Genomic DNA, 24,889 nt, shown 5'->3' on the forward strand with positions numbered 1-24,889 from the left:
TAATGGTTCTTATTACAAAACAATACAATCAAACATGGGAAACAGCTTCTGTAAGGCACAAAAAGGGAGCACACCATACCTGGAACAAAAAACAATTAAAACAAAAAGACCTGAGACAACGAATACAACATTTTCTTGGCACGGACAGATTCAAGCAATTTCAAGGAGGAGTAAAATAGTTTTCATTCATAAAATGTTGAAAGCAGGGGGGAAAGATTCATTTACAACAATGAATATGGTATTTAGCCAGTAGAAGCCACCTAACGTGTATATATATATACATATATATATATACATATATATATATATATATATATACATATGTATATATATATATATATATATATATATATATATATATACGTGTATATATATATATATATATATATATATATATATATATATATATATATATATATATATATATATATATATATATATGTGTGTGTGTGTGTGTGTGTGTGTAGAGGAGGTGACTAATGGAGGAACCATCATGGAAGGACAAGCTCCTGCACGGGATGTACCACCGGAACATAACTGAAGTGGCCGATATCAAGAAATCTTACCAATGGCTTGAGAGAGCTGGTCTGAAGAACAGCACAGAGGCTCATCCTTCCTGCACAGGAGACAGGAGCAGGCCTTGAGCACCAGAGCAATAGAAGCCCAGATCTACCACACCAGACAAGACCCAAGGTGTAGGCTGTGCAAAGAGGCCCCTGAGACAATCCAGCACATAACTGCAGGGTGTAAGATGCTGCAGGGAAACATCTGTGCAGATTACGGACTGGAAGCCCCAAGATCAAGGTGGGAAACATCTCCAAAGGTCGTGGAGAATGATCGAGCCAAGATCCTGTGGGACTTCCAGATACAGACTGACAGAATGGTGATGGCGAACCAACCGGACATTGTGATGGTGGATAAACAACAGAGCAAAGCCGTTGTGGTGGACATTGCAGTACCAAGTGATGGGAACATCAGGAAAAAGGAACATGAGAAACTAGAGAAATACAGGGGCTCAGAGAAGAGCTGGAGAAGGCCTGGAAGGTGAAGGCATCAGTGGTGCCCATGGTCATCAGACACTCGAGGCATTGACCCCCAAACTGGAGGAGGCTACAGCAGATCCCAGGAAAAACATCAGACATCTCAGTCCAGAAAAGTGCAGGAACAACAAAGACACTGTAGAACCCTCAAGCTCTCGGTTCTCTGGTAAAGGTCCTGAGCGTGGAAAAGAGAGGGGATGAGAGACCACCCACGGAGGGTGAGGAGAAGATTTTTTTTTATACATATAGTCCTTTTTCCACGCTCGGGTCCTCTGTCAGAGGCCTGGGAGCTTGAGGGTTCTACAGTATCTTTGCTGTTGCTGGAGTCCTCTCTGACTCAACATAAACTCTGTACAGACCATCACGGACATAAACACATTACAGACATAAACACGTCTTTCATATTGTTTATTCATTTTTAAGCCTATAGGTGTGTCACAGTGTTTTTATAGATTCAGGTTTTTGGAGTAAATACAAGGCAAAAGTTCCAGCTCCACATCGCCTTATTTTTCGTAGAAGAACCATTTGTCAACTGGAAAATATAAACGACTTTGAGTTATACATTTAACATAATAAACAAATGTCATTTTCTGCAGTGTCAAATGTTATACCTGAACTGGGGACGGGTTCTGCAGGTCCCAGAGGACTGGCCTGAAACAGGAAAGACCAGGATTTAAAGGGACGGTTCTATGGACTGGGGATTTAAAGGTGCACTGTGTAACTTTTCTAGTGGAGTGCCCTTGTCTCCATAAACATTTTAGCATTTTGCCTGAAATGTTCCACATGTTGACATGGACACATCTATCTCCATGGACACGAGCAGAGACGAGATTAGTTACAGTTAACAAGTGAGATCGGTGGAAAGGCGACTCTGCTCAAAGTACTAATGCATTTTTTTAAGGTATTTTTGAAATTGAATTGAATGCCAGACTGTTGAACATTCCAGCCAAAGCAATCAAACCACAACTGAGATGAGGAGGTGGCGGACACTCAGAAAAGTTCCATAGTGTACCTTTAAACAATAAAATGAACTCACCGATTTGACGATGGCGTCTGCTTCTGCGGCCGAGATGCGGAAAGGACTGTCTGTGACAGTTGTGTTGATGCTGGAGAGAAAACACGAATGAGCTGTTAAGGCGGTAAAGTGAAATCAGATTTTATCGTAACAATGATCCAACATCGAGAACAACGTTAAGTTAAAGGTCCAATATCACACAAAACTGACTCCTGCAGCTTTACTCCATGTTCTAATGTGTCCTCCTCAAAAACAGACCTGGGGTTGTGTTTTGTTTCATTCACATGTTTGAGTCACACTTTATTATTATTCTGTAACATCTACAAACCTCAAAATGCTCTGTTCCACCTTGTGATGTCATCAAGTGGTAGTTTTCACATTAACAGTTTCTTTTACCTTTAGTTCAATAGAAATTGATAATTCCAGGACTGAAATGATCCAAATGGGTCTAGTGAAGGTGTGTGGAGTTTAAAAACACAGTGGAGCATTTCCTGTATCACCACTTGATGACATCACAAGGTGGAACAGAGTGTTTTCAGTTTGAGAGAACTCAGCCTAAATCTGCAGGTTTGTGTGTTAATCATGTGAGAATGAAACAAAACACAACTCCAGGTCTGTTTGTGACGAGGAAACGACATTAGAACAGATCAGAGAACAGAGGAATATGGAGCTTTAATAAACAAGAGTCTGTGTCTGTGTCCCTCAGTCGTCCAGTTCTGATCCACAGCAAAAGACAAAGTTTAAATCTGTCACTGGACAAATCGTTGTAATGAAGTGAATCGTTGAGTGAAGACGTTTCGCTGCTCATCAAAGCCGCTTCTTCAGTTCTGGTCAGATGCTGCTGGACACTGCTTTATATCTGTCTGAAGGGAGGAGCTAACTACACTGACACTGTAAACATCTATTGTCTCCAGTTTCAACTGAAACTGCCCTATTCAGCCTTAACGACCCTGCTATTGTTCTCTTTGTTTGGTTCTGAGGATGGGGTTATAGATGGGGGATAGATAATATCTCAGGCTCCATTTCTGTTTAAGGAAGGATACTCTTTCCTAACAAAAACATCTTCTTTAACTCTTCTCTCAAACCATTTCTTTTTTTCTGGCTCAGATCTGACCCTCACTCTCTTCAAAGGAGGTGGTCAGTGTCTTTGAGATGGAGATGTACAGCAGAATGTGGTCCTGAGCTGCTCTCTCAACAGTGTTGGTACATCCTGCATGAAACCTTTCAGACCCAAAACAAAGAGAACAATAACAGGGTCGTTAAAGGGTAAATAGGGTAGTTTCAGATGAAACTGGAGAAAATAACATTTTCAGTGTAGTTAGCCCCTCCCTTCAGACAGACACTGTCTCCACCAAAAAAAAGGTCACGCTCTAATATTTGGTTGTTCCTTTATCTTTGATTACGTCACTTTCTCTGTGTCATTGTTTCGATTTCGCTTCTTCAGTGTCACAGATTTATTTCCATCCAGTTGTTGCATTAATGTTTCTCCTGTTTCATTGATGATGGTCGAGTCTGACGCTGCTCAAAGCTTCTCCAGCACAAAGATTCTCACTGGGGTTAAGGTCTGGACTCTGTGGTGGACATGTGTGAAAATGACGTCTCTGCTCCTGATCCACTCTGTCACAGTCTGAGCCCCATGAATCCTGGGCATCGTCGTCTTGGAATATGCCCAAAAATCCACAGATGGAATAACTTGGTCATTCAGTATATTCAGGTGTCAGCTGACATCATTCTTTGAGCACAGACTGAACCTAGACCTGACTCGTACCTACAGGCTTGGACCTATTTGCTTAGATAAATCCAGGTGGCAACTTTTTTTTTTCCAGGCAGTGTATAAGGCAGTGTCCAGCAGTAATCTGACCAGAACCGAAAACACGAGCAGCCAAACGTCTTCACTCTAAAACGATTTGTCCAGTGACAGATTTAAACTTAGTTTTTTGCTTCCAATATACAAGAGTGGACATTTCTCTGAGATTTTTTCCTTGGAGCATTTATGTTTGACTTAAAGGTGCATCATGTAACTTTTCACCTGCTTGTCGTCATGGAGATGCTGTTGAGTGGCCTAGAATGTCCTACAGTATGAGAATATACTCACATTTATTTCATTACACGACTTTCATAGCTCCAAACATATGTTCTGTTTTGAGCAGGCTTGCAAATCCACAGATCTGGCACCAACTGCTATGCAATTAATGCCATATTGTGGAATTTTGAAGGCAAAGCAAAAACATTCCTATGGAGATTAGCAGGTGGTGGACCCTTGAAAAGTTACATAGTGCAGCTTTAACACTCTTTTAGGATTTACATGTTGAATATTTTGATGAAAAGTCTTGAGTCTTTCTTGGCCTGTTGATTTGCTCATTACAATAAAACTGGTTTAGTTCTGTTTTTATTTTATTTGTGTTTTATTTCATGTTTAGTTTGTCCAGAATAAACTTGTCACCAGTTCAAGTCTCCGCCGTCGGACTGTTTTGTGATCAGGGCTCTCCATAAAGAATGAGTGTTTCTCACAGTTTTAATGGCAAAGTCCTGAAAAAAACACAATTACAAACATTAGGGTTAACCTCAGAGTAAACTGGGACTAAACCAGGTCTAAACCAGGACTAAACCAGGTCTAAACCAGGTCTAAACCAGGACTAAACCAGGTCTAAACCAGGTCTAAACCAGGACTAAACCAGGTCTAAACCAGGTCTAAACCAGGGCTAAACCAGGACTAAACCAGGACTAAACCAGGTCTAAACCAAGTCTAAACCAGGACTAAACCAGGACTAAACCAGGACTAAACCAGGACTAAACCAGGTCTAAACCAGGGCTAAACCAGGACTAAACCAGGACTAAACCAGGACTAAACCACGTATAAACCAGGTCTAAACCAGGACTAAACCAGGTCTAAACCAGGTCTAAACCAGGACTAAACCAGGACTAAACCAGGACTAAACCAGGTCTAAACCAGGGCTAAACCAGGACTAAACCAGGAATAAACCAGGACTAAACCAGGTCTAAACCAGGGCTAAACCAGGTCTAAACCAGGACTAAACCAGGACTAAACCAGGACTAAACCAAGTCTAAACCAGGTCTAAACCAGGACTAAACCAGGACTAAACCAAGTCTAAACCAGGTCTAAACCAAGTCTAAACCAGGTATAAACCAGGACTAAACCAGGACTAAACCAAGTCTAAACCAGGTCTAAACCAGGACTAAACCCGGACTAAACCAAGTCTAAACCAGGTCTAAACCAGGTCTAAACCAGGACTAAACCAAGTCTAAACCAGGTCTAAACCAGGACTAAACCAGGACTAAACCAAGTCTAAACCAGGTCTAAACCAGGACTAAACCAGGACTAAACCAGGACTAAACCAGGTCTAAACCAGGACTAAACCAGGACTAAACCAGGTTTAAACCAAGTCTAAACCAGGACTAAACCAGGACTAAACCAGGACTAAACCAGGACTAAACCAGGTCTAAACCAGGTCTAAACCAGGACTAAACCAGGTCTAAACCAGGTCTAAACCAGGACTAAACCAGGACTAAACCAGGACTAAACCAGGTCTAAACCAGGTCTAAACCAGGTCTAAACCAGGTCTAAACCAGGACTAAACCAGGACTAAACCAGGTCTAAACCAGGTCTAAACCAGGTCTAAACCAGGTCTAAACTGGGACTAAACCATTATTGTTTGTGTGTACATGTGTAAATGTGTTCACGTGTTCACGTGTAAATGTGTAAATGTGTAAATGTGTACATGTGTTCATGTGTTCACGTGTACATGTGTTCACGTGTAAATGTGTACATGTGTTCACGTGTACATGTGTACACGTGTTCACATGTCATGTGTTCACGTGTACATGTGTTCATGTGTTCACGTGTACATGTGTTCACGTGTAAATGTGTACATGTGTTCACGTGTTCACGTGTACATGTGTTCACGTGTAAATGTGTACATGTGTTCACGTGTACATGTGTGCACGTGTTCACGTGTAAATGTGTACATGTGTTCACGTGTACACGTGTTCATGTGTTCACGTGTACACGTGTTCATGTGTTCACGTGTACACGTGTTCACTTGTTCACGTGTACATGTGTTCACGTGTACATGTGTACACGTGTTCACATGTCATGTGTTCACGTGTACATGTGTTCATGTGTTCACGTGTACATGTGTTCACGTGTACATGTGTTCACGTGTTCACTTGTACATTACCCTGTTCTGGAACTCTCCATTAAAAGCAAACTCATTTTCTGGTTTTCCATCTGGAACTTTGTATCGTTTGAACCAATCACGTGTGGCCTCCAAGTATCCAGGCTTCAACCGCCGCACGTCCTCGATATCTACAACACCAGAACATGAGGAGGAAGGAGGAGTGAAGGAGGAGTGAAGGAAGTGAGGAGGAGGTGGAGTGAAGGAGAAGTGAAGAGGAGGAGGAGGGGGAGTGAAGGAGACGTGAAGGAAGTGAGGAGGAGGAGGAGGTGGAGTGAAGGAGGAGTGAAGGAAGTGAAGAGGAGGAGGAGGTGGAGTGAAGGAGACGTGAAGGAAGTGAAGAGGAGGAGGAGGGGGAGTGAAGGAGACGTGAAGGAAGTGAAGGAAGTGAAGAGGAGGAGGAGGGGGAGTGAAGGAGACGTGAAGGAAGTTAAGGAAGTGAAGAGGAGGAGGAGGAAGGTGGAGTGAAGAAGTAGTGAAGGAAGGAGGAGGAGGAGGATGAGGAGGAGTGAAGGAAGAGGAGGAGGAGGAAGGAGGAGTGAAGGAAGTGAGGAGGAGGAGGATGAGGAGGAAGAGGACGAGGAGGAGTGAAGGAGGAGGAGGAGTGGTGGTGGTGGACGAGGAGGAGAAGGAGGAGGAGTGAAGGAAGTGAGGAGGAGTGGAGGTAGCAGTAGTAGCAGTAGTAGTAGTAGCATTGCTTTAAATGATATAGAAATTATATAGCATACTTTTCATACTTTTCATACTTTTCAGAAGAAGTTGTTGTTCAGATACAGTTCATGTTTATCTTGAGCTGGTCTTGGTCAAGACAACCTCAGCTCTACAAACTCCACACAGACACAGAGAGAACACGCAAACTCCACACAGACACAGAGAGAACACGCAAACTCCACATAGACACAGAGAAAACACGCAAACTCCACACAGACACAGAGAGAACACACACCACACAGACACAGAGAGAACACGCAAACTCCGCACAGACACAGAGAGAACACGCAAACTCCGCACAGACACAGAGAGAACACGCAAACTCCACATAGACACAGAGAGAACACGCAAACTCCAAACAGACACAGAGAGAACACGCAAACTCCGCACAGACACAGAGAGAACACGCAAACTCCACACAGACACAGAGAGAACACGCAAACTCCACACAGACACAGAGAGAACACGCAAACTCCACACAGACACAGAGAGAACACGCAAACTCCACATAGACACAGGGAGAACACGCAAACTCCAAACAGACACAGAGAGAACACGCAAACTCCACACAGACACAGAGAGAACACACAACACACAGACACAGAGAGAACACGCAAACTCCACACAGACACAGAGAGAACACGCAAACTCCGCACAGACACAGAGAGAACACGCAAACTCCACATAGACACAGAGAGAACACGCAAACTCCAAACAGACACAGAGAGAACACGCAAACTCCGCACAGACACAGAGAGAACACGCAAACTCCGCACAGACACAGAGAGAACACGCAAACTCCACACAGACACAGAGAGAACACGCAAACTCCACAGTGAAACATAGAGAGAACACGCAAACTCCAAACAGACACAGAGAGAACACGCAAACTCCACACAGACACAGAGAGAACACGCAAACTCCACACAGACACAGAGAGAACACGCAAACTCCACCCGGACACAGAGAGAACACGCAAACTCCACATACACACAGAGCGAACATGTAAAAAGTCTTGCAGAAGGTTCGCTCTGTCTTCTGTGTGTCTCACCGTTGAACTCGTGGGCCTGGGGGTCTTCAGTGTTGATCACGATGACCTTCCAGTCCATTTCTCCTTCATCGACGAGAGCCAGAGTCCCCAGAACCTTGACCCGGATCACCTGACCTCTGGAGCACACCTGCACACAACACGAGGTCATGAAGGTCACACCTGCTCACAACACAAGGTCATGAAGGTCACACCTGCACACAACACGAGGTCATGAAGGTCACACCTGCTCACAACACAAGGTCATGAAGGTCACACCTGCACACAACACGAGGTCATGAAGGTCACACCTGCACACAACACGAGGTCATGAAGGTCAGACCTGCACACAACACGAGGTCATGAAGGTCACACCTGCACACAACACGAGGTCATGAAGGTCACACCTGCTCACAACACAAGGTCATGAAGGTCAAACCTGCTCACAACACGAGGTCATGAAGGTCACACCTGCTCAGAACATGAGGGTTGACAGAACATTGCTCATCTTAAAATCTGCTCTCGATGTTGTAGCTCCGCTAAAACAGAAAAGCATTAAACCAAGACCTCCGGCTCCATGGTACACGTTACAGCTCAGGACACTCAAACAACATGTAAGACGCACAGAGAAGCTTTGGCGCCGCTCGCGCTCTGAGCAGTCTCTGAAGGCATGGAAGCTCTGCCTGCTCACTTATAAGGCCGCTCTGCGGAAAGCCCGAACTAGATACTATTCAAATCTAATAGAAGTAAACAAAAATAACCCCAGATTTTTGTTCAGCACTGTAGCCAGGCTGACAAACTCCCACACTGCTAATGAGTCTCTTATCCCCTCCAACATTAGTTGTGATGACTTTCTTCACTTCTTCGATTACAAAATTACAACCATTAGAGACAAAATCAACAAAGCTACTCCAAAAATCAGCTCTGAGCAAATCCAGTCTGTAATACCAATATCCCACATGGATCCTCTAATAATATTAGATAAATTTACTCCTGTTGATGAGGTAGAGATTACCTCAGTCATCATGTCGTCCAAACCATCAGCCTGTTTGCTCGACCCTATTCCAATCAGACTCCTCAAAGAAGCCCTCCCCCTAATAATAGATTCCATCCATAACATAATAAATATGTTGTTAGAAAATGGCTACGTTCCTCAGTCCTTTAAGTATGCTGTGATTAAACCCCTTTTGAAAAAACCTAACCTAAATCCTGATGAACTAGTCAACTATAGACCTATCTCTAATCTTCCCTTCCTCTCAAAAATTCTAGAACGAGTGGTGGTGAAACAGCTCTGCCGCCACCTGCAGGACAATAATATATTTGAAAAATTTCAATCTGGATTCAGAGCTCACCACAGCACAGAGACTGCACTGCTTAAAGTAACAAATGATTTACTACTAGCTGCTGATAACGGGCTGGCTTCAGTCCTGGTCCTACTGGACCTCAGTGCAGCGTTTGACACCATTGATCACAACATTCTACTGCAGAGGTTAGAATGTGACATTGGAATCAGAGGGACCGCCCTCAAATGGTTTAAATCCTATCTATCAGATAGGTACCAGTTTGCTAGTATAAACCAGAGCACCTCTCCCTGTTCTAAAGTAGCCTGTGGTGTTCCACAAGGATCTGTGCTTGGTCCAATCCTATTTACTCTGTATATGTTGCCATTGGGGAACATTATCAGAAAACATGGCATTAATTTTCACTGCTATGCTGATGACACTCAGCTGTACTTATCAATGAAACCAAATCAGACTGATCAAATAGATAAACTCAGTGCCTGTGTGAAGGACATCAAAACCTGGATGACCTTGAATTACCTGCTCTTAAATCCTGAAAAAACAGAGGTCATTGTCATTGGTCTCAAAGGTCAAAGAGATTCTCTGTCAGACCAGATAATCTCACTCGACAATGTGAGTTTAGCTTCTAGCCCTACTGTAAAAAATCTTGGAGTCCTATTTGATCAAAATCTCTCATTCACAGCCCATATAAGCCTAGCTTGTAAAACCGCATACTTTCACCTGCGAAATATAACTAAAATTAGAAATATTTTACCTAAAAACGATGCTGAAAAACTCATCCATGCATTTGTTACTTCCAGACTTGATTACTGTAATTCCCTGCTCGCCGCCTGCCCCAAAAGTACTATAAAGTACTATAAAGTACTATAAAGTACTATAAAGTACTATAAAGTACTATAAAGTACTATAAGGAGCCTCCAGTTGGTCCAAAATGCAGCGGCCAGAGTCCTAACAGGAACTAAAAGAAGAGACCACATCAGTCCTGTACTAAAATATCTGCACTGGCTTCCTGTCGAGCTTAGAATCAAATTCAAAGTCGTCCTCCTGACATACAAAGCCCTAAACGGTTTGGCCCCATCCTATCTGCAAGATGCTATTGTCCCGTACCAGCCAAACAGAGCACTCCGCTCTCAGAATGCAGGACTATTAGTGGTTCCTAGAGTGTCCAAAAGTACAGTGGGTTAGGGTTAGGGTACTCTGGTTTCCCCCCTCAACAAAAACATGAACGCCCTTCAAAACAACTGTTGTTGTGATTTTGGGCGTTACAAAAATAAAATGAATTGAATTTAATTGAATTCACAACACGAGGTCATGAAGGTCACACCTGCACACAACACGAGGTCATGAAGGTCACACCCGCTCACAACACGAGGTCATGAAGGTCACACCTGCTCACAACACGAGGTCATGAAGGTCACACCTGCTCACAACACGAGGTCATGAAGGTCACACCTGCTCACAACACGAGGTCATGAAGGTCACACCTGCACACGACACGAGGTCATGAAGGTCACACCCGCTCACGACACGAGGTCATGAAGGTCACACCCGCTCACGACACGAGGTCATGAAGGTCACACCCGCTCACGACACGAGGTCATGAAGGTCACACCTGCTCACGACACAAGGTCATGAAGGTCACACCTGCACACAACACGAGGTCATGAAGGTCACACCTACACACAACACAAGGTCATAAGGTCAGGCCTGGGTCAGAGCATTTAGTTACTCATCCAGGTGAGACCCTAATGGATGAAATGATCCTTTGGCTTTAATCTGGTGTGTTTACATTCATGTTATATCATGTCTGTTCATTGTCAAATCAAATAAATAAATAAATATCTATACTGTCAGGGGGATTTTGTTTTTTTTCTCCAAATGTTTAGGTGGTCTTAGAGTTTGAACAGACCGTTTGTGTCTGGACTTGTGCAAACAGCTACAGGTGGAGATCAAAATGACCAAACAATATTGTGTTGAGTAGTACATTCAGTCTTCATGGGTTTTTTTTTTGATACTTTGCAATGACGTCAGGCTGGGGGGTTCTGCATGTTTGTCTGTGGCGGAATGTAGAGTAGTTACCATGGAGACACATTACACATTAGCAAAGACTGTCCAAAAAAGATCATCTGAAAATGCAAGAAAAAACACCAAAGTGATTTAAAGAGTACATTTTCAGGAGCTTATGATCAATCCGAGCATTAATGGTCAACAAAAAGGTAAATGTGACTAATTAAAAAACTGTTGGCTAATGCTAATGCTAATGCTAATGCTAGCTTGTGGTTGTAAAGTTATTTGAGCGGGACTTGTTTAACAGCACAAATCACGTGTTATACTTCAGATAAGTCAGTTCTTTAAGGTCAGACTGTGTTAAAACAAAGCTCAGATTAAAGTCTAATTTGAGTAACACAGTTTCAGACAGAGCAGTGCCTACAGTTGGCGTCACACCCACATGGTATGTTGATGACATGCAAAGTATCAGCTTTCTGATTAAATCTGGGGTGTAATTTCTGGTGTTTGAACCTTTTCTCCGATGTCACAGATGTCGATGGGGTCGTTGTCTCCAGTGAACCCAGTGGCTTCATCTTTGTGGTTTGGATCCTCCCAGGTCTGAAAAAAGGGGAAAATATTCCATATTGACGCTTTACTGTCCCAGTTATGCCTGTCCTTGTACTTTATAACCAGCTTCACTCAAGGGAATAAGGGACTTGTTCACAAAAGTAGTTGGAAAAGTTGGAAATTCCAGATCAAATCACTTTAGACTCACTCAGAGAGAAGAGGAACACAACTTTTACTCGAGTAAGAGTACTGTACCTGATAATACCCATGTGCTTGTCCGTCCTCTGATGATACATGTGTGTGTGTGTCTGTTCCCTGATGATACCTGTTTGTGTTTCTGTCCCCTGATGATACCCGTGTGTGTGTGCCCCTCTCCTGATGATACCCGTGTGTGTGTGTCCCTCTCCTGATACCCGTGTGTGTGTGTCCCTCCCCTGATGATACCCATGTGTGTGTCCCTCTCCTGATACCCGTGTGTGTGTCCCCATCTCCTGATGATACCGATGTGTGTGTTCGTCTCCTGATGATACCCGTGTGTGTCCCCGTCTCCTGATGATACCCGTGTGTGTCCGTTCCCTGATGATACCCGTGTGTGCTGTACCTGTGGGATAGCGCCGTAGTTCCAGATGTATCCTTTATGTGGGAAAACGTTGGCCACGTATCGGAGGTTAGCGTTCTTCGTGTCCTGCTTCACAGGGTTCAGACGCTCTTTGGTCGCGATCTGGAAACACAAAATCAAAACTCATCAAATCAAATTTTTAAAAGATCTTTGTGTCAGATAAAACGTTCTTACAGAGTCTGCTACTACTGCTGCTACTACTGCTACTGCTACTGCTACTGCTACTGCTACTACTACTACTATGACTACTACTACTACTACTACTACGACTACTACTACTACTACTTTTCAGTCACAGCAGATAAACAGAACTGTTTTGAGCCTGGATTTAAACATTGTCAAAGTCGAGGTCTGTCTCACATCTTCAGGAAGAATGTTCCAGGCTTAAACTGAACAAAACTGAAACGATGATTTAACAGGTTTAGTCCTGATTCTAGACCTGAGCCACAGGACACATGTGTGAAGTACTTCCTGGTTCTAGACCTGAGTACAGGACACATGTGTGAAGTACTTCCTGGTTCTAGACCTGAGCACAGGACACATGTGTGAAGTACTTCCTGGTTCTAGACCTGACCCGAGCAGCAGTGTTCTGGATGTTCTGGATGTTCTGTTCTGTGGCTCGTTTGGAGAGTCCAGTGATCAGGACGTTACAGTCGTCTAATCTACTGGACACAAATGCAGGAAAAGTCTCTGAGTCTGGTTTTGACAGTTTACCTTTGCAATGTTTTTAGATGTAAAAAGCTGCAGATGTAATTGATTTGATGTGGCTGTTAAAGTTCAAGTCTGAGTCCATTATTACCTCTAGAATTGTAGGACACATTATTGTTGTGTATTAACTGTCCTAACTGCGGCATGTAGAGACTGAACAACAGGGGTCCCAGGATTGACCCATGGGGCACCCCACAGGTCAGGGACACTTTATCTGAGACACATTTTCCAATTTCAACAAAGTACTTCCTGTTTTCTAGATAGGACTTGAACCAGTTTAGTGCCACTACTACTGGTACTACTACTGGTACTACTACTGCTGCTGCAACTACTACTGTTACTGCTACTTCTAGTAAATCTTTACTTTGTATTTTAATTGATAAAGAAAAAGGTTCTTACCTCCATCTTTGCATTTGTCCATCGTGGAACCTCAATAACAGCATGAAAAACATTCTGTGAACAGATCGTGTTTCAGTGACGAGTTCTGGCACAATTATGATTTTATTTATTTATGATTTTATTTATTTATGATTTTATTTATTTATGATTTTATTTATTGTTTTATTGGTCCATAGGATTTATCTCATCTTCACCTGAGAGTTCACAGAGTTCACATACTCGTGTACAGTGAGGACTCTGAGCACACATACTCGTGTAATGTGAGGACTCTGAGCACACATACTCGTGTAATGTGAGGACTCTGAGCACACATACTCGTGTAATGTGAGGACACATACTCGTGTAATGTGAGGACTCTGAGCACACATACTCGTGTAATGTGAGGACTCTGAGCACACATACTCGTGTAATATGAGGACTCTGAGCACACATACTCGTGTAATATGAGGACTCTGAGGACACATACTCGTGTAATGTGAGGACTCTGAGCACACATACTCGTGTAATGTGAGGACTCTGAGCACACATACTCGTGTAATGTGAGGACTCTGAGCACACATACTCGTGTAATGTGAGGACTCTGAGCACACATACTCGTGTAATGTGAGGACTCTGAGCACACATACTCGTGTAATGTGAGGACACATACTCGTGTAATGTGAGGACTCTGAGCACACATACTCGTGTAATGTGAGGACTCTGAGCACACATACTCGTGTAATGTGAGGACACATACTCGTGTAATGTGAGGACTCTGAGCACACATACTCGTGTAATGTGAGGACTCTGAGGACACATACTCGTGTAATGTGAGGACTCTGAGGACACATACTCGTGTAATGTGAGGACTCTGAGCACACATACTCGTGTAATGTGAGGACTCTGACACATACTCATGCACTTACTCATACTAATGATTAATCATAATGACTCTTACCTGAGCCTCATCTGCGTACATCGGGATGTCGTGGAATGGAGAGATGTACTTCCCCTCTGCATTTTCTGCAAACACAATAATCAAAAAATATGTTGTAGTAACGGCCCTGTGGAAAATAAAGGAAGCAATGAGGCTTTATAGGCTGTATGAGAATTACATCTTAGGATTTATCCAAAATGGTGATATGGAAAAATGTCTAAAATTCTCCTGCCAGTGCTCAGTGGTGGAACATGACAAAGTAAAAGTAGTAAAGTTCTTGACGTAAGTAGAATTTTTACCTATTTGTACTTTAGTTTTTACAGTGTGTACTTTTTACTTTTACTTGAGTACATGTGAGAGCAGTATCTGTACTTTCTACTTCACTACATTTTTTAACTGGACTGAAAAATAAAATTTTGATTGTGTGAAACCTGCTGAAAAGGCTGAGTTTTGTTTTTTGTTTTTTTTACACGTTCAGAATTTGAACAAAACAAAAATATACAAAGAAAAACTGAAAAAAAACAACAAACAAACCAAAAAACGACTGATTAAATTGTTTCTGTTGAACAAAATTCAGCTCAAATCTTTATCAAAATCACCACATTTGAAGATTTATTAGATCTGAAAATATGAAACAAATACTTTTACTCTTTAAGGACATTTTTAAATGGGTACTTTAATACTTTTACATCAAGTAGATTTTTCTTGCACTTCTTTTACTTGAGTTTTTTTTTTTTTTTTGCTCCGGTATCTGTACTTTTACTTAACAAAACTGAGTACTTCTGTCATCTCTGCTAATGCTCTAACTACTCCTCTCTTTTAGAGTTAATTCATAAACGATTGTGTTAAAGCTGCACTATGTAACTTTTGGGTCAGATGGTCTGTCACCTGCTTTATATTTTATTAACTCAATCTGAGGTGTTATTATTAACAAAACAAAATAAATCACCTGCTCATCTGCATTATCTCCATGGAGACAGATACTCGTGTAACGTAAACAACAGTATCTCCATGGAGACATGTGACAGTGCACCTTTAATGTTCAGTACAAAGTTTGTGTCTTTCTTACTGAAGTAGACTTGGTAGTCGGTGGTGTAGGGTCGTCCTCGCTCCTCCACGCTGAACGCCATCTGGAGTCTTCAGTCCTGAGTCCTGGAGTTCAGAGATCTGACTGAGTCCTGGTTTAAATCTGGATCAGAGTCCGAGGTAAGTCCCTCATCCACACGAGTGCGTACTATATATACACACACACACACACCCACACACACAGAGACACAGACGCACAGAGACACACACACACGCACGAGTGGAGTGGACGTGCGTACTATACACACACACACACACACCCCTACACACACCCACACACACAGACACACAGACGCACAGAGACACACACACACGCACGAGTGGAGTGGACGTGCGTACTATACACACACACACACACACACACACACCCCTACACACACAGACACACACACACGCACGAGTGGAGTGGACATGTGTACTATATACACACACCCACACACCCCCACACACCCACACACACACAGACACACACACCCCCACACAGACACACACACCCCCCCACACACAGACACACACACACACAGACACACACACCCCCACACACAGACACACACAGACAGACAAACACACGCGCACACTTCTATTTTTAGGTCATTTATTTACTTTACTGAAAAACCAAAGATGTCTTAAAATAATTGACTTTTTTAAGCAGCTTCTAAAAATTAACTTATTATATATATATATATATATATATATATATATATATATATATATATATATATATATATATATATATATATATATATATATATTTATACATAAATATATATATATATTTATATATAATATGTTTATCTATAATGAACTTGTCTATATTTATGTCTATATTACGTCCATAATGACGTCACATTTGGACATTGAAGCTGTTATTCCTCCACTATCTGCACTCTCTCATTAAGTTATGGTGTTATCATGATGCAGGTTTATACGGCTCAGGTCAAAGGTCACAGATCAGTTTTAATCAGTGACAAGTTTCAACGACCGAACAACCACCTCCACAGGAGACATGTGTCCTACTGGAGACATGTGTCCTACTGGAGACATGTGTCCTACTCCAGGCTCACGACAACACGACAGGGAGACAGAATGGGAGGGCATCTGACACACAGGGAGACAGGACGGGAGGGCATCTGACACACAGGGAGACAGGACGGAAGGGCATCTGACACACAGGGAGACAGGACGGCAGGGCATCTGACACACAGGGAGACAGGACGGGAGGGCATCTGACATACAGGGAGACAGGACGGCAGGGCATCTGACACACAGGGAGACAGGACGGCAGGGCATCTGACACGCTCCCTAATCCTCTGCTGTAACAGGTTTAAGTCGTCAGCTTCATCTGCTCTTACTCAACAGGATCTCCACGGAAACAGATTAAAACAACCTCAAAACACACGTTAAACACAAGAGTTAAAGCAAGAAACACACGAAGAAGAAACAGAAGAAGAAACAGAAGAAGAAAAAACAGAAGAAACAAGAAGAAGAAACAGAAGAAAAAACAGAAAAAGAAACAGAAGAAGAAAAAGAAAAAGAAACAGAAGAAGAAACAGAAGAATACACTGGGTCTAAACAGCAGGCCTACAACAGGGTTAAAACAGAACTACAGCAGGCCTACAACAGGGTTAAAACAGAACTACAGCAGGCCTACAACAGGGTTAAAACAGAACTACAGCAGGCCTACAACAGGGTTAAAACAGAACTACAGCAGGCCTACAACAGGGTTAAAACAGAACTACAGCAGGCCTACAACAGGGTTAAAACAGAACTACAGCAGGCCTACACCGGGTCTAAGATGTAAAATGGCGGACGTCACTGCTGCAGTTTCTAAACGACCCAAAAAGTACTTTCCTTTTTCTATAAATGAAGCAAATATTAAAACTTAGAGGAACTTTCAAACCACCAGGAGGTCACGTACCAGTTTGAGAAACACGACGCTCACCTGGGACGCACAACACACGCTCACCTGGGACGCACAACACACACTCACCTGGGACACACAACACACACTCACCTGGGACACACAACACACGCTCACCTGGGACGCAGAACGCACACTTCAAAACTTTATGAAGATGTGAATCTCAAATTGGGGTGATTGACAGCTGGATTAGCCAATCAGAGACACAGTCTGTCCGTATCGGAATAAATAAAGGAACAAAAATATCACAGGAGCCAGAAAAACAGGGAGCGAAGCCTAAACTCTGTTAATCTGAAGAGAGGAATGTGATTTTATCTGGAAATCAGAGCTGACCAATGAGCTCCTACGTTTCACACGTGTCACTGAAATAAACAGATCTCATTGGACGATCTCATTTGGAGGGCGACAAAAACTATAAAAATACAGGGATCAATCTGGAATATATATAAAAGTATGAAAATAATTAAATTCAACTAATGCAAAGTTACAAATGCACAAATGACAAAGAAAAGTTCCATGTAGCAGCTTTATACCATGATAAAAACATACAGTATAAATACATTTTTTAAATATCTCAAATAAAATAAAAACACAACTTTATGCCAAGTTTCCCAGAATGCTCAGCTCAGTAAAGAAAGCACTTCAGCGTCAGTTTAGAGGCACGTTTCATTATTTTAAAATCAGTAAATTAAGTGAGTTTTTATTTGAGTTAAAGCTACAGTACGTAACAACTGCATGATTCCATGGAAGCAGAAAATTAAACCCATACTGCGGAACATTCTCCATGGAGATAGATAAGATTTATGTCATACTGCGGAAGATTATAGCGAAACTGACATTTCCATGGAAACTAAGCAAGCTGACCAAATATGAGTCCGGTCTGTGGAGATGCAAGAAGCTCGGCGTAAGAGCACATGTTTTTCAGTGAAATAAAAGCATCTAAAATGAAAAAAACATACTTTTACTTTAAGTTACATACTGTGGCTTTAATATAAATGCCTCAAAGAAAAAGAAAAGTCACAGTAATAATGATGTCACTTTGTTCCACCACAAACGCAGCAGATTCTGAGGTAGCCCCCTGTTCACTCCTGAGTCGGAGTCTTAAGGTGCAAACGTTTCCATGGTAACAGTTTGAAAAGGCACACAGCGTCATGCACGTCGCGGAGTCTGCGCCGATGTGTTTTTAAGGTTCAGAAATCAAGAGTTCAAAGTGGTGAGGAGTCTGCAGCGCTGTGCGGGCGACGTCGCTTAAAGGGTTCGATCGGAGGTTGAGCCATTTCAGAGAAGACATCGAGAAAAGCTGCTCCACCGGGACGTCTGAAGAAACACACGTTTACAGAATTATAGTTTTAAATTTGTGCTTTTTAATGATTAAATGTGTTTGGCCTTTTTATTGTTGTATTTGATCAGGACGATCACACTGGACAAAGAGCAAAAGGCTAAGCTCATGTTTAATTCTACTTAGAAAAAAAAAAAGGTTAATCTTTCTCCTGCTTCTTATATTGAAAAACTTGACCTGGAGTAAACTTGAAATAAAACTCAAGTCAGTGGTGGAATCACAGCCGTGTTCCACAATCATCACAAGGAAATTTATATTAGATAAAAGCCACAAGAGAGAGACAAAGAAAAAATCCACATCAGACCATTCATAATATTAAACAGGCTCTGTTCAAACTGTGCTGAGCTTTATCCATGTTCCATAGTGTGGCTTTAAACCGGCCCTGTTCAGACTGTTCAGATGTTTCTCCTGTTTCACTCGTTTCTTCTCGTTGAGCCTCTGAAGTTGTTTTTGGACTGATTCATGTTTGAGTTTAATCTTTAAGCCACTATATCCACCATTTTGTCCATCTGCTCCGGTTTAACCTCCACCTGCGACGCGCCCCCTGCGACGCGCCCCCTGCGACGCGCCCCCTGCGACGCGACACGCCCCCTGCGACGCGACGCGCCCCCTGCGACGCGACGCGACCCCTGTGACGCGACGCGACCCCTGCGACGCGCCCCCTGCGACGTCTGCACTTCCTTCTCCTGTTTTATTTTCTTAATCGTTGATACTCCTAGGATTCGACATTTTCCAGATTTTGTCCCTGTATTAGTTTTATTACAGGTACAGCACCTTTAAACATAACGTTATATTAAAGGGGAGTTACCGGTGATGCTGTTCCCCTCCAGGTCGATCCGCTCCAGCGCCCTCACCTCTGTCAGTTTTATAGGAAACTCAGTGAAGTTGTTTTTGGACAGATTTAAACTGCTCAGATTCTCCATTTGGACCACAGCATCAGGAAGTTTGGTCAAGATGTTTCCGTGGAGATCCAGCTCTGTGACAGATTAACAGCATCAGCATCACACACACCAAAATCTGTTTATAATCTGATTTATGGACATTTCAGATCCTTTAAATGGCAAACTACAAAGTCTGATGTGAATGTAACTATAATCTGATGTGGATGTAACTATAATCTGATGTGGATGTAACTATAATCTGATGTGAATGTAACTATAATCTGATGTGGATGTAACTATAATCTGATGTGAATGTAACTATAATCTGATGTGGATGTAACTATAATCTGATGTGGATGTAACTATAATCTGATGTGAATGTAACTATAATCTGATGTGAATGAAATTCTATCAGTTGGACTTTGTGACAAAATCGGATAATAATTCAAAAACACATATCATGCATGTAACAAAAGATTTGTGAGAGTTTAGAACACGTGAGGAGATGTATTCAGAGCTGCCCTGGGGCAGACCCACAGAAATGAGGCTGTCGATCTGTGCCACGGCCACTCCAGCAATCACTCACACACTGATACATGTGCAAGGTGGTGAAGTGTCTTGCTCATGGACACAATAGTATGCACTGGTCTGAGTGGGTTTTGAACCAGAAACCTTTGTGTGAGCGCGTTACCCTGATTCTGCACAAATATACTGTCGACAAACATCCACTGAAAGTTTGTTGATTTTGTTTTATTGGTTGGTTTTCTGGGGCGTCTGTGAGAAGAACGGTGTGGACCCGGTGTGGGCCCGGTGTGGACCCGGTGTGGACCCGGTGTGGGCCCGGTGTGGGCCCGGTGTGGGCCCGGTGTGGGCCCGGTGTGGGCCCGGTGGGGACTCAGGCCACACTGAGCCTCCATGTGCCGCAGTATGTGCAAATGCCCTCTGGGAGGGGCTATTTTGCCCAAAACAAAAGACCAACGCTACACTAAATGTTTTATTCCTTATTCCATATAAGTTAAATGGAGAGTAAAGTTGCTGATATGTCCCATAATGCACTGAGGTTTGGATGTATGGGGTGTTACGTGTGTAGTGATTGTTGCTGCTGATTGACTGATTGATTATATCACATAAACCACAGACACCAGTTGAGCGATATCTCACAAATGTGTGGTTTATTAATGATTATTAGGATTATAAAAAGCCTCAGGTCAAATTTGATTCTATTTAATGTGTTGTGGTCCCTGGTCATTTTTTATTTTATATATCTTTTTACCTCTGAGCTGTGTAAAGATGGTGCAGAATTTGCTGCTGATGGCTTTCATCTCGTTATCGGCCAGAGAAATACTTGTGATGTTTCCTGTGACGCTGCTCAGGACCTTGAACACACCGTCAGGGAACGAGATGAGGTGGCAGTTTGACAGATCTGTGGAAGAAGCAACATAAAAAAGAACATACAGGTCTGTCCTTCCATCTGTTAATGAGCAGTTTTACGTCATTAAACATTACATATCATTAAACAGAGAAGCAGGTGTTTCAGTAAAACTTGTGGATCATGAAAGTGTCATTTTAGACTAAATTACACACTTGTATTTGTGATAATAATAGAGGAAACTACGGCGCATGCCACAGCAGCTGTAGCCTGTGTGTGTTTTGTGTTTGCTGCCCTCTGCTGTTCATTATGTAAAACTGCCTCTACACACAAGTAAGCTTGTGTGAAATAACATTTGTTTAAACATTTTTCTTACCCAGATAATCTTTCCCCTCCTCGACTGTAGCGTTGATCCTACGAGCCACATTTGCAACGGATTCAGCCATTTCACCTCAGCCTTGAAAATAATCATCCAAAACAGTGAATCTGATTCATTCAAACCAGGCTCAGATCAAACATGCTCAAAACTAACTACACATATTTCAACATTTACGTGCTTAAATTACACGATTAAATGAGCAAAAAAATCACACAAAACAAATAATAGATGAGAAACATTAAGAGTCATACTCACTCCAACACGCCACAGCCCAAATATAGCAGCTGTTAGCAACTGTTAGCATGTAGCATGTGTATAGCAGCTGTTAGCATGTAGCATGTGTATAGCAGCTGTTAGCATGTAGCATCGGCTGCAAATAGCGCGCGTATTTTTAGTCCATGAAACATGAAACGTGCAGATTCTAGTGACTCCAGCCGCGCACTGGCTCCAAATATATGAAGGAATCTAAATACTAACACGTCCAACTGGCACAAGATGTGTGAGTTTGTAAAAAGTATTAAAAGTATCGCTAAATAGTGCTAGCTAAACAGGAAGTAGTTTGGGGCATGCGCGTTACGTCATTGTTACGTCATCGTTACGTCATCGTTACGTCCAACGTGGTAATAAAAGATGATGAAACGCATTATAACACAACATTTGGTTTTATAACTATTTGGTAACTTATTGGTCATTTATGTAACTGTTTTAATATAAAATAAAACAACTGATTTTACTTCAATACATTTTCCACCAAAACAAACAATGAAAAATAAATCCAGTGAAGTAGAAACTCTATGGATTTTAACAGGACCACCGCAGAGCTGGACTAAACCAGGACCAAACCAGGACTAAAACAAGACCAAACCAGGACTAAACCAGGACTAAACCAGGACTGAACCAGGACTAAACCAGGACTAAAACAAGACCAAACCAGGACTAAACCAGGACTAAAACAAGACAAAACCAGGACAAAACCAGGACTAAAACAAGACTGAACCAGGACTAAACCAGGACTAAAACAAGACCAAACCAGGACAAAACCAGGACTAAAACAAGACCAAACCAGGACTAAACCAGGACTAAAACAAGAGCAAACCAGGACTAAACCAGGACTAAAACAAGACCAAACCAGGACTAAACCAGGACTAAACCAGGACTAAACCAGGACTAAAACAAGAGCAAACCAGGACCAAACCAGGACTAAAACAGGACTAAAACAGGACTAAAACAAGACCAAACCAGGACCAAACCAGGACTAAAACAGGACTAAAACAAGACTAAACCAGGACTAAACCAGGACTAAACCAGGACTAAAACAGGACCAAACCAGGACCAAACCAGGACCAAACCAGGACCAAACCAGGACTAAAACAGGACCAAACCAGGACCAAACCAGGACCAAACCAGGACCAAACCAGGACCAAACCAGGTTTTATGTTGTATTTTTTTAATTGATTTCTTTTTTATCATGATGAATAGTTTAAATAACTGTGTTATTGACCATTAAAAGCTGTTCAATTATTCCACAGTAAAACATGAGTAGAGTAAAAGTTAAATGTTTCTTACCTGGGTGTAGTGTTGATGTGGAGTAAAAGTTAAATGTTCCTGGGTGTAGTGTTGATGTGGAGTAAAAGTTAAATGTTTCTTACCTGGGCACATTTCTTTCTCTCGGCTCAGGTGCAGGTCATGTTGCGGTGTTCCGGCCTGTTCCGGTGTTTTTCCTTTTCAAAATGTCACAAAGAGGTTGTGTGGTGCAGAAGAACAGAGACGCACTTTACAGAATGTACCAGATGTCCTGCTGTTTCTGTGTCTCTCTGTCTCTCTGTGTCTCTCTCTCTCTGTCTCCCAGTCTCTCTTTCTGTCTCTGTGTGTGTGTGTGTGTGTCTCTCTCTCTCTCTCTGTCTCCCAGTCTCTCTTTCTGTCTCTCTCTCTCTCTCTCTCTCTCTCTCTGTCTCCCAGTCTCTCTTTCTGTCTCTCTCTCTCTCTCTGTCTCTCTCTCTCTGTCTCCCAGTCTCTCTTTCTGTCTCTCTGTCTCTCTCTCTCTCTCTCTGTCTCCCAGTCTCTCTGTCTCTCTGTCTCTATTACTCTGTGGACGTAGTAACAATGGAGGACAGGTCTGAACATTTTGAGGACAATAGGTAAAATATTTAGCATAAGCCCAGAGTGAGGAATAGGTCAGTGTGAGTGTGGGACAGATCAGAACTAAAATAGGACTACAACAGGACTACAACAGGACTACAACAGAACTACAACAGGACTACAACAGGACTACAACAGGACTACAACAGAACTAAAACAGAACTACAAGAGGACTACAACAGGACTACAACAGAACTACAACAGGACTAAACCAGGACTAAAACAGAACTACAACAGAACTACAACAGGACTAAACCAGGACTACAACAGAACTACAACAGAACTACAACAGGACTACAACAGGACTACAACAGAACTACAACAGGACTCCAACAGGACTAAACCAGGACTACAACAGAACTACAACAGAACTACAACAGGACTACAACAGGACTCCAACAGGACTAAACCAGGACTACAACAGAACTACAACAGAACTACAACAGGACTACAACAGGACTACAACAGGACTAAACCAGGACTACAACAGGACTACAACAGGACTACAACAGAACTACAACAGAACTACAACAGGACTACAACAGAACTACAACAGAACTACAACAGGACTACAACAGGACTACAAGAGGACTACAACAGAACTACAACAGAACTACAACAGGACTACAACAGAACTACAACAGGACTACAACAGGACTACAACACAACTACAACAGGACTACAACAGGACTAAACCAGGACTACAACAGAACTACAACAGAACTACAACAGAACTACAACAGGACTACAACAGAACTACAACAGGACTACAACAGGACTACAATAGGACTACAACAGAACTACAAGAGGACTACAACAGAACTACAACAGAACTACAACAGGACTACAACAGGACTACAACAGAACTACAATAGGACTACAACAGGACTACAACAGGACTACAACAGAACTACAACAGGACTACAACAGGACTAAACCAGAACTAAAACAGGACTACAACAGAACTACAACAGGACTAAAACAGGACTACAACAGGACTAAAACAGGACTACAACAGAACTACAATGGGACTACAACAGGACTACAACAGAACAAAAACAGGACTAAACCAGGACAGCAACGGGACTACAACAGAACTGCAACAGGACTACAACTGTCATGATCCTGCATTATCTGTCTCCCTGTGTGCTTTCCCCTCCCTCACCTGTCTGAGCCTGGAGCTGGGCGGAGTTCCTGGCTCCTCCCGCGCGCACCTGGAGCGCATCAGGGCAATTGCCTCCACCTGCTGCGGAGCATAAGTGGAGCCAGGACTAGACACTTGGGGCG

General features: G+C 42.5%; 2 protein-coding genes across 3 annotated transcripts; both read right to left on the minus strand.

Annotated features, from left to right (window-relative positions):
* Positions 1–1,475: 1,475 nt before the first annotated feature.
* ppa1a (inorganic pyrophosphatase 1a) lies at positions 1,476–15,682 on the minus strand. The gene is made up of 11 exons (XM_033985112.2): positions 15,558–15,682; positions 14,510–14,574; positions 13,573–13,626; positions 12,448–12,567; positions 11,811–11,897; positions 8,014–8,140; positions 6,255–6,382; positions 4,499–4,584; positions 2,077–2,146; positions 1,652–1,691; positions 1,476–1,572 (listed from the first exon to the last, which is right to left on the minus strand). The coding sequence occupies exons 1-11, from the start codon at positions 15,616–15,618 to the stop codon at positions 1,544–1,546; spliced, it is 867 nt and encodes a 288-aa protein (XP_033841003.1). The 5' UTR covers positions 15,619–15,682; the 3' UTR covers positions 1,476–1,543.
* Positions 15,683–18,009: 2,327 nt separating this feature from the next.
* On the minus strand, positions 18,010–23,070 carry lrrc20 (leucine rich repeat containing 20). Of its 2 annotated transcripts, none has more exons than XM_055229567.1 (5): positions 21,719–22,044; positions 21,461–21,541; positions 20,989–21,138; positions 19,643–19,810; positions 18,010–18,812 (listed from the first exon to the last, which is right to left on the minus strand). In XM_055229567.1, exons 2-5 carry the CDS (start codon positions 21,528–21,530, stop codon positions 18,679–18,681), a joined length of 522 nt encoding a protein of 173 aa, XP_055085542.1. In that variant the 5' UTR covers positions 21,531–21,541; positions 21,719–22,044; the 3' UTR covers positions 18,010–18,678. The 2 variants fall into 2 exon arrangements, with proteins under 2 accessions (XP_055085542.1, XP_033840800.1); XM_033984909.2 differs by lacking the exon at positions 21,719–22,044 and adding an exon at positions 23,030–23,070 and having other exon boundaries at positions 18,653–18,812.
* Positions 23,071–24,889: the final 1,819 nt, after the last annotated feature.

This window comes from Periophthalmus magnuspinnatus, chromosome 19, assembly GCF_009829125.3.
Source record: "Periophthalmus magnuspinnatus isolate fPerMag1 chromosome 19, fPerMag1.2.pri, whole genome shotgun sequence".
In the NCBI taxonomy this organism is placed as follows: Eukaryota; Metazoa; Chordata; class Actinopteri; order Gobiiformes; family Gobiidae; genus Periophthalmus; species Periophthalmus magnuspinnatus.